The sequence below is a fragment of the Lytechinus variegatus genome, chromosome 7 (assembly GCF_018143015.1).
Source record: "Lytechinus variegatus isolate NC3 chromosome 7, Lvar_3.0, whole genome shotgun sequence".
Lineage (NCBI taxonomy): Eukaryota > Metazoa > Echinodermata > Echinoidea > Temnopleuroida > Toxopneustidae > Lytechinus > Lytechinus variegatus.
Genome location: NC_054746.1, coordinates 33,213,963 through 33,224,638, shown reverse-complemented (window position 1 = coordinate 33,224,638; position 10,676 = coordinate 33,213,963). Strand labels below are relative to the sequence as shown.

The 10,676-nt window shown below is 35.9% G+C and overlaps 1 protein-coding gene across 1 annotated transcript; it reads left to right on the top strand.

The window, feature by feature from the left end:
* The first annotated feature begins 3,386 nt into the window (after nt 1-3,386).
* On the top strand, nt 3,387-10,021 carry LOC121419059 (protein SPEC3-like). The gene is made up of 3 exons (XM_041613350.1): nt 3,387-3,843; nt 7,264-7,443; nt 8,701-10,021. Exons 1-3 carry the CDS (start codon nt 3,675-3,677, stop codon nt 9,123-9,125), a joined length of 774 nt encoding a protein of 257 aa, XP_041469284.1. The 5' UTR covers nt 3,387-3,674; the 3' UTR covers nt 9,126-10,021.
* Nucleotides 10,022-10,676: the final 655 nt, after the last annotated feature.

The window sequence follows — 10,676 nt, the reverse complement described above, 5'->3', positions numbered from 1 at the left end:
TATTTTGGTTTGGTTTGGTTTTATTTACCGTATAAAAATCACAATAAAATACATTGCACAAGATATGATATTAAATATAAATAAAAGAGAATCTTAGATGAGACCTCACATTAGATATATGATGTTCTCTTTTTTGGTTTATATTTGTAGTTTTATGATAGTCTTGACAGCAATCATGATGATTTTTATAGTTCAAAGTTCCTCATGTCTACGAGACACCAAGAAAAATTTGACACCTATCTATGGAATTAGCCTTAAAACTCTTTTACGAAATAAAAACCTTAAATTGATCGTACATTTTGTTTGTAAGATTTATTGCACATAATAAGCAATGCAATCAAACGCTCTATAGGCATTGTATTGGGCCCATCAACTTTAGTTTACATTTCACTGGAATGCTGTGCGTCATTTTGTTTGTCAATATTCATGAAAAAAGATGATATACTAAAGAATTGATTTCATGTTCCTTACCTTTCTATTTTCATCTATCCATCTCATAATTCTGGGACATTCTGCACCGCATGAGCAATGTTTTGTACTTAGTGAAACGAGTGACGTCATAATCATATCCGGCTAAAATCGCACCAAAGTGTTGGTCACTTTACCATTTTATCATCACATTATATGAATGTGTATGTCCTAAAAACTATCATGGCGTGGATAATATGAAATTGAATTTTTTTTAGAAACGTAATTGCGATTTAGGAACGAAATATGTTTTGGTCGGAATCCCAACCAAAATGCTGATATTTTGTATACTTGCTCTTTTAGGTATGATTGATATAAAGTCATTTATCAAGCATAAACCTTAAATTTCAGGGTAAAATCTTTGGAGCATTCTGATGTGCCATAACTTGTAAGAAAAGTGTCAAAAGGATCCCTTTTAAGAAAAACAAAATCATTTCAGGGAGAAGCACTTGACATCTCAAATATAAAATTCGAATTTCTAACAGAATTGACAGGTACAAAAAATTGCACATTCTTCAAAGTTTTATGGCCTTCACATGTTCCAGGGATGCCTTTAAAATGTCTTTCATCTATCATGAATATGTCGCTTTCTCGGATATTTTGCTAATATAGGCCTACATGTAATTGTATATTTTTACAAACGAAAACTACATATAAACTTTATATATAAACCCTTTTCAAAAGTTTTTTAAAAATATTTTTATCCATTTGGAATTTTGATAGTCTCTAACACTTTTCATTAGCACGAAATGACAATAATTACTAAAGTTAAAATGACTGTATTTATATAAGTGTCTTTCATTTCTGTATCAGTAATTAATTAATTTCCATTTTTGTTTGATTATACAATGCAAGACCACCGATGACATACACTGTTTCTTGATCAAAATGTTTATGATCATTATCCCTTGACCCTTCTGTCTTTTGAAAAGCCAACAAAGTGTAAAATATTTCAGGGTTTGCTCCTCAATGCAATGGGGAGTTGTACACCCCCTTTAGATTCAGGAGCTGTTGGGAATTGTATCTATTAATGAGTAACTTTTGCTATATTGTATTCAAGTTTATAGGGTAATAGGTGTACCATGAAGCTAAGTTTTACTATGAACTGTTGGCCGTTTTTTCGCTCTGTCGCTATGCTCTCTCGCATAAAAATAAATGTAAATTTTATTGCTGCGTGACGCTCTTTCCCTTCACTGCAGTTTTATTATATATCTTTAATATCTATCAACTCGTCTTTGACTTAATACTGCCATTCATTATATCGTATTGTACTAGACCATGGTGATAGACTGCGGGTATACATTTGTATTGATGAAAATATATCAATATGTAAACGAAAAAAAAAGTAATTCGGTAATGTACAATTTTGTAGCATATGAACTGATGTTTTTCTTTCCATTGTTCCATGGTATCGCTTTCACTAGTAGAATATTTGATAGGCCTATACTGATATTTAGTAGGTCAATGTATGAATAAAGATTCATGCCTTAAACCATTAAAACGTTACCTTTTTTAGATTTTATAATTCGAGTTCGAGAACGTTTTTATTTTTCCTCATACATACAACTCATGCTGTCTAGTTACCATGGTTACATTAAATAGCCTTTCAGATTTTCCAACATTTTATATATATATGTAAATATATATATATGTAAATATATATATATATATATCCAAATTGATAAAAATATATATATATATATACAAATATTTACAGCAATGAAACAAATTTAACGTTTGATGGACAACTCTCATAAAATTCCCAGTAAGTTTGATGACAGGCCTATGCAAAATCTGTTGTTTGAAATGTTGGACCTTTATTACTGCCCCAATTCCCGTCTTTCATTGTGACCAGTCACCTCAAGCCTGTGCGATTTTGTAGTGGAAAATAAGGCCAAAATGTTAGGTCAAAATGCTGGGGAGAGAGGCCTCATGAATGTTCATGAATTAAGCGAATAAATAAGGGGTAATAGAGAGGGGAGAGTGAAAGAGAGAGAGAGAGAAGAGGGGGGGGGGGGAGAGGGGGTCGGAGAGAGTGAGAGGGAGAAAAAACCAAGAAAATCTATAGAGGTCTGGGTCGCATAACTTTATCTACCCTTTTATGATTTTAGTTAAAGGACAAGTCCACCCCAACAAAAACTTGATCGAAATCGCATGTAAAATAAGAAAGTTATGGCATTTTAAAATTTCTCTTATTTTCAACAAAATAGTTATATGAACGAGCCAGTTTCATCCAAATGAGAGAGTTGATGACATCACTCACTCACTTTTTCTTTTGTATTTTATTATATGAAATATGAAATATTTTGATTTTCTCGTCATTTTCATGTGAAATGAAGTTTCATTCCTCCCTGAAAACGTGGAATTCCATTATTTTAACATTTTGTGCTTCAGGCAAGGAGGTCCTAATCTTAAAATTCGCAAAAATTGAAATATTGTATAATTCAAACAATAAAAAAACAAAAGAAATAGTGAGTGAGTGAGTGACATCATCGACTCTCTCATTTGGATGTAACTGGCTTTCATATAACTATTTTTTTGAAAATAAGCGAAACTTTGAAATGTCATAACTTTCTTATTTTACATCCGATTTTGCTGAAATTTTCAGCATTGTGCTTGTTTGATTTTTCTCTATTGATTCAAAGCAACATTTTTCTGGGGTGGACTTGACCTTTAAGTGAAGCTCAATATCATGTTGGTTTTAAGCCCCCCCCCCCCCTCCATGAGAAGGCCCCGCAGCCCCTGAATTAAACGTCCGTTTTCCGCACTTTGAATGTTTCAACTGTTGCGAATTTGTCCAAAGAATTTAGATTATAACTGTCTCAAAATGTAAAGTTTCTAGCGCCGTTTAATCGATTTCAACTGAGCTCCAAACAAAACCCCGAATCTTCGATAACTATATGCATTTTTACCATAAAACTAACTCGGCAATATGTACCGGTATTGCGTTGTACTTGCATATACATTCACGACCGTGACAGCAGACTGTAAAGTGATCGTGTATCATAACGATCAACAATAATAAACGCTCAGTTCGGCCTTGCATGAACTGTATGTCGTCTGCATTTACGTCTGTATTATAGCATCGTACCGTGTACGTCTGATAACTGAACATCTACGACTGTGTCGCAACAAACACCGGTTGACATATAGGCCCGCCAATGTTGTGACTGTGGCAGTGTATATTTTTGTACCATATTAAAGTGATGGCACAACAACAAACGACGGTTGTTTTAGCACCGACCCAACCCGCTGTCCAGACTTCGGTGGTAATACACAAGAAAGAAGGCAATGCCTGTCGGGCTGCGATCCCTGCCATGCCTATGGTTATGGCTGTGTTCTGTCTCATCTTCAATATTTTCGCTCCTGGTTTAGGTAAGATGTGATATACGATTTAACTCTACCAGCATATTGCTCATAATGATATATATTGCAATTCAATTAATTTTTATGGATTGAGTATGCACCCACACCGGACCCCACAGCCTGCATTTTTAAGTCGGTATCCCGGTATGCCTATATTCATACTATACTGGGTCTTTATCCGGGTCTTTATTTGTTTACAATTGCATAGCAAATATCAGTGGCTCTCATCATGCTCATCAAGTATGAAGGCCCACTCGCTCTTTCGGATCATCAATGTTTGTACATCGGCCCACGCATCAAATATATTTTTGCAGAAGAATAATATTCATATTAGTGAATGTTAGACTTTTTTCATAATACATTTAGCGTCATTTTTCGGGAGCTAAGTACACCTGAACAAACAAAGTTGAACCTAAGCCACGCGCGCTCCGAGTCCTATATAAGGGTTCTGAAAATACCCCAACCCTGAATGAATATAATGGGAGAAACTGGAATAGTACATGGTTCCTTGTACGCATACCGACAGGGGACATGTGGATTGTTTCAAGTTGATATTTTTTAATTAAAAAAAAAATGTTTTTCAATGAAAACTCTGCATAAACAAAATATAGCAACTCGTGCCCCTGCAATTTTGAAATCCCGGATCCGCCCCTCCGGATCCATAATGACTCTTTAGACAGGTCTATAGTTAGACGCAACGAAAACAGTTATTATGTTGATCTCATAGGCCTATAAACTCATCAGTTAAAGCAAATGGGTATTTATATGTGACACTTATGTTTTCATACCCTTCGCGTATATGCTGTTGCCTTCATAACAGGTCTGATCATGTCAACTACATGTCGTTTCAATAACGGAAATTGGGTTGATTGGACGAACAACAAAGTGACAAACCGTCCTGTTGGTGTATTATAGCATGCATTGAAGCATATATCCATGATTGAAGCGTTCAAGTGCATGCTGTGTACAGGCATATTACCTGATCAAAGGGTGTGTAGTTTGATGAAGTCAACTTGAATAGAAAGAACAAATACAGGAACGCCGGACAATCTGTAAACAGAATTATAAATACATTCTTGGTATTACGCGATTTATACGAAAATAATGCGTCTTTATGACACAACGTTCCCATCTAGTGGCGGATCCAGGATTGCTGAGGGTTATTTAGCAAAATGTTTTTTTTTTCAAAATAAGGGTTTCCATTCCATAAACAAACTTTAAAAAAAAAAGGGGGGGGGGGTCCGCCATTGTTCCCCTCTAATTATTTACTGTACAATGATAAAGAAATCTTCCTGAATAGAAAGCAGAAATCATTCATTACATGCTTTTCTCAAAGACTATATTTATCATTTATTTACTTGATATTTATTCATCAAAAGATCTTTCAACATGATAAAGCATTAATCAGGCTATTTCAAATAATGGTCCCGCATATAAAGAGGGAAATACACAAATTAAAAAAGTAAGATATATTCCGGGTATTATCTGACATTTTATGAGATCGTTGATGGATGAGTTCCTGTTCTCTGAATTAAAAAGACAAGAGATATAATCTAACACTGATTAAGTTTTTATTAGCTTATGATTTACCCGTATTTAAATATTATTTACAATGTTTCATTAGTGTTTATATTTCAGCGGGCATAAATTATACTCTATAAAATCTACGATTTATAAGTTTCCGGAAAGATTAATAAGAAGAGGGGACGAGTTATAGATTTTTTTATCAAGTTCAAGTTAAAGTTTTATGTCACCCAAGGGCTCTGTATCAGATGAACACATGTTAATGAATGATATTTGTTATAAAGTTGGATCTACAGCCTGTCAATTTGACTTCGAACTCACTTTAATCGATGAAAATAATTAGAATATATAGTATGTTTAGTAACTAATCCTCCACCATAGTGCAACATGAAGTCAAATTCAAATTCATTTATTTCACATCTCTAAAAAACATCCGTTCCCAAAGTCCGGTAATCTATTCGTATACAACAGTACTTTATTGCGACATGATATTGTAATCATTATTTGACAGAGACACTTATAGCCCTGCGGTTCATTCCAGGAAGGAGTCAACGGAGTTGCCATGGATACGAGAACAAAATCGAACTTGTCTGCTTGGCATTGTCAATTATAGCAATGATCATGGATCAGTGCATGCCTCTGATCCGAAAATCTCGAAAGTTTCAACAATAAGCCATTGATAAACAAAACCTGATTTTCATAATGTTCTATTCATTTTGGTGAACTTTAAATTTCTTTTAAGATTTTAATTCAATTCATGATGAATCACGGTGACTACTCACATCACTTTCTTCTCTTCTCTCTACCTGTAATAACCTTGCCGAAGCCAGAACCTTAATAAACTGCGGGATATGAATCATGGTAACCATGGAAACAACAGCGAACTATTATTGACCAACAACATATTCTTGTAAGAGGAGGCGGAGTAATTATGATTTACATAATCTTACAATTACAGTTTCGTTCACTCTAAATGAGCTAAACAAAAAAAATCGCTTATTGTTTCATATTCCTAACCTGTTTCATTTTCTATAAAAAAAAAACTAGACTACGATGTAATTTCAGCCCGCGTATACTGACTTAATCGTTGATGTTTGGGTTAAAAGCTGGTATAAACTAGAATTTCGCAGCAATGAGTCTGCTTTCGTTAGAAAGAAGGAATAATAAGAAAAGTTATTATTTCAATCATTCTTGGTCGTCCATTCTGCTCATTTACTATGATCGCATATTTAAATTGGTTTGTCATGATACAATGACAGTCCGTCTTCGCAAGTGATTATATATTCAGTAATGTATATCTGATTTAGTGCAATTTGATTCGTGTAAATGTACCTTGAATGCTTCATTCAGGTTAGCAGTACGTGGCAGGGGGGGGGAGGTGATATCCGTGTATGATATTTCAATTTGTAAGAGGGAGAAAAATGAAGGACGAGTGTTGGGTCGCACCATTTAAAGTGGTAAAAGCAACATTTACAAAAGATTGTCACTCATTCAACCTTTTAAATATTAAATGATTTAACCTTTTATTTTTATAGTGAGGGAAGTAAGGGAAAGTTTCGGGCCGTGTAACTCTTGTGGTATCTCGAATATTCAAATGAGAAAAGGTATGAACCTTACATGCTTTATATAGTCGCCTTGCCCCTATCTCGACGCCGCTCCTGACGGCGTAAGTCTATAGTGAACATATCCAAAATAATATTCTTAGTGCGCCAGATGGAGATTTTTTTTATCATCCCAATCAAGATAGATTAACACCGATCACCTGCCTTAAAAAATGACCCGGCCAAAAACCTTTCTTTGTGTGTAATTTGATATTCGAAAAGATTTATGACATAGGTACGCTATAGGTCCAATATGATATGGAGAATTATCATTTTCTGTTTTTCTCACTTCTTACTTTCTTAGGCACTATCATTGCTGGATTTACAGTGTTCTGCTGTGGCAACCCTGGGCAGTCTGGATTGGGTAAATGTGGAACGATGTGTCTCAATGTGTTCGTAGGTCTCCTCCAGTTAGTATTGACAGTTATTCTAGTAGGTTGGATCTGGTCCATCATGTGGGGAGTCGCATTCATCGGCATGTCACGTAAGTCAAAATGTATTTAATTTAAAATGATTTTTATTATATTCATAAAAGCAGTAATCAGAGCACGTACATGATAGGCCTAAATCTTATGCACAATAATTATGTTCTACTTTTTCACCCCTTGTATCCTGCGGGTAGACTACGAATTACGGGCATTCTCTTTTGATTAAAAGTTTACCTGATATCTTGAAAGGTGTGCTCCTAAAGATCATAGAAGCAATCAGATGCAATTAAATTACTTTTTAGCTTTTTTTTTTTTGGGGGGGGGATTGTAGAGATATCCCCTTCTCATGAATTTTAATTTGATACAAAAATGAAATATCTTGGCCACTCTCTTTGGTGAAATCTGCAACTTCTTCAGACAGTTGGCAAACATTGTCACTGCGACGCAGCAAGTGGATTTTTTCTTACCGAAAATTTTGAAGTAAAAATGAGGTAAACGACTAGATTATGGTAGGACCATGGATCCTATATGTACGACCAATATTACCTGACATGGATGATGATGGGTCACACTCTTAAAACAAATCAGTCAAATTGACTAGACCAGTAGTCAGCTGGGAGCAACTGATATGGCAATCACTGATATTCACATTTCTGACATATATTCTAGTCAGAAATAACTCTTTTCTAGTAAAATATGACTAGAAAATAGTCAAATATGACTAGAATAACAGTTGCTCCCAGCTGACCCTATTAACCAGTCATTTTTTACTGATTTGTTTTTAGAGTGCATGAGGGAGGGGGGGGGGGGCATGGGCCTCCTAGCTGTCGTGTCCGAACATGACGATGCAAAGTACCTTGCCGAGATATGACTACTCTGAGGATAGAGAAAACACTTGCAACTGTGTGACATGTCGAGTGATCCAAGGAGAGGAAGGCCCTGAATGATTATCATGTGCTGTTTTAAGGGCAATGACTAACTCTTGGATGATACACTCTAACAAAAAGATTGAGTAAAAGTTTACCCAATATTGGGTAGAGAGGGAACAGGCATGTTTGCCGTGTTATCCCCCCCCCCCATATTGGGAAAACATTGGATTGCGTAGAATTTGCAAAGTATTTGGTACCATTCACCCAGCAAGCATACATGTTCCCATTTTACCAAATATTGGGTAATAGTATTTAGAGTGTAAGGGATATTTTCAGAATAAAATCAAAGAAGCCATTTAAATTTCTGCTGTTGCTTTTACATGCTCTAGGTCAGTTTGTCATTTCATTGAATATTACTTTGTCTTTGTTTTTTGATGATTTTAGATGATTATGCTCAGACCAACAAAACAACGACTACTCTGGTAACGACTAGAAACCCAGGACCGCAGGCAGTCACGATCACTCAAACACAACCACCACCACAACCCCAGCCATATTACCCTCAACCACCTCTGCAACATGGTTATCAGAACCCGCAACAGGGCTACCCTCCTCAGGCGCATCAGGGTTATGCCCCTCCTCCTCAGCAAGGATATGCCCCACCCCCTCAACAAGGATATGCCCCACCCCCTCAACAAGGATATGCCCCGCCTCCTCAACAGGGACACGCCCCTCCTCTTCAGGGAACGGCACCACCACTTGAGAGCAACTATTCTCAGCAACCTGCTTACAACCCTTATCAACAACCAGATCAACATCAGCAGCCTCCGCCATATACGGCCAGTGAACTGCCTCCAAAGAAGTCATAGTGCCTGATAATAATAGGAATATATCTATTTTTAAGGTGATTTATCGCAAGAGACTCCTTGCCTTCAGAACTAAAGCTTCCTTAATGTTCGTGGTAACGATATATGTTTCTACATGCATTGGGATTGAGATTGAGACAGTGTGTGTGTGTGTGTGTGTGTGTGTGTGTGTGTGAGAGAGAGAGAGAGGGGGGGGGGGGTGCAGGGGCGCATGCTAACTCGAGCTAAATTATCTAAATGTAAAATATAACACAAACAAAGATAAGAGGTTTGTAGGAAATGAGAAGCATGTTTGATTGATTAAAAAGAAATTAAAGCGTTCTCTCACATGATTCATAAAAATATTACATTTATTAGTTTTTTTTCCAAATATCACCACTGCCCTTTCTTCCTCCATTTTCCCAAGTCAGGGAGTTTTCGTTACGGTAACGTGTTGGGCGTTAGCTTGGAGAACAATATGAACCCATGCAGGTGAATATCGTCCCTGTATTAGTTTGAATATTTTTGCTACCTAGTTTTCGTGAATTCCGTTACTTGGCATCCGCGAAAATATCACCTCTTGGAAGCAATGGCACGCGTCAAAAGAATTGAAGGATTGAGTTTGGATACCGGATGCAATATTTCTTTTATAATGAGAATGATTGAACCGAATGGGCCATATTTCGACTCTCTTCATTTTAGATTGGACATGTAAAGACATGCAAGTCAAGTCGACGTGACAAAGATGATGTGAAAATAGAAAAAAAAAGATTGAAGCCCATATTTTTTTTTAATGAAAGGTCCCCAGCCTCTTTCAGCGACCCTCGAGTCTCCTCCGCAAGAACGTCAATTTCGAAAGGCCTGTAGGTTTACAAAAAAATCAAAGAAAACGTATGATTGCATGACAATATACTATATAGGCCTAGTGAATGACCCATCTTGAAGGGGAAGGGTCCCACGCCGATTTCTGGGATGTTCGCAATCAATTTACAAGTCCCCCCCACAAAAAATCTCTCCTCTTCATATCGGTGCCCCTCCCCAGTGAAAGTTCTAACAATAATTATTACTCTTTGTGATTACGCAAAACCGTCATCAGGAATTGCAGTTTAATTATGCAACGATGTATGCTGGAACTCGTATTTTACATCCATTATCATGAACCACAAAGTAATGTTTATGAATGGTATGTTTTAAAGTAGATATTTGTATTATTATTTTCTCCAAACTTATATTGAATAAATATTTTACAGTTTGTTAATATTATAAAGTGATTTGAAAATCTGCAACTGTATTTATTTTTTTTGTCAAATATAAGGAATTGAAGATATGGAGATAATGATGAGAGAAATATTCAATTATTTCACAGAAAGGGCAAAAATCTGTTAGGGTAAGAGGGTGTGAAGAAAATGACCGGTGCACTGGTTTTCGTGCTACAAAGCAATGTAAAGGAATATTCTATTCATTTCCTTATTCGGAAATTATATGATTATATATGTATACATTACCCATAATTTATCTCAGACAATATAAATCATACAGTCATCCCACTTGCAATATCAAATTCAATGTTTGATT

Bases quoted from the DNA above. Each gene is read 5' to 3' on its own strand.
- LOC121419059 (XM_041613350.1), top strand. From the start codon at position 3,675: ATGGCACAACAACAAACGACGGTTGTTTTAGCACCGACCCAACCCGCT. The intron at 3,844-7,263 runs GTAAGATGTGAT...TTACTTTCTTAG, and splicing joins TATTTTCGCTCCTGGTTTAG to GCACTATCATTGCTGGATTT. The intron at 7,444-8,700 runs GTAAGTCAAAAT...TGATGATTTTAG, and splicing joins CGCATTCATCGGCATGTCAC to ATGATTATGCTCAGACCAAC.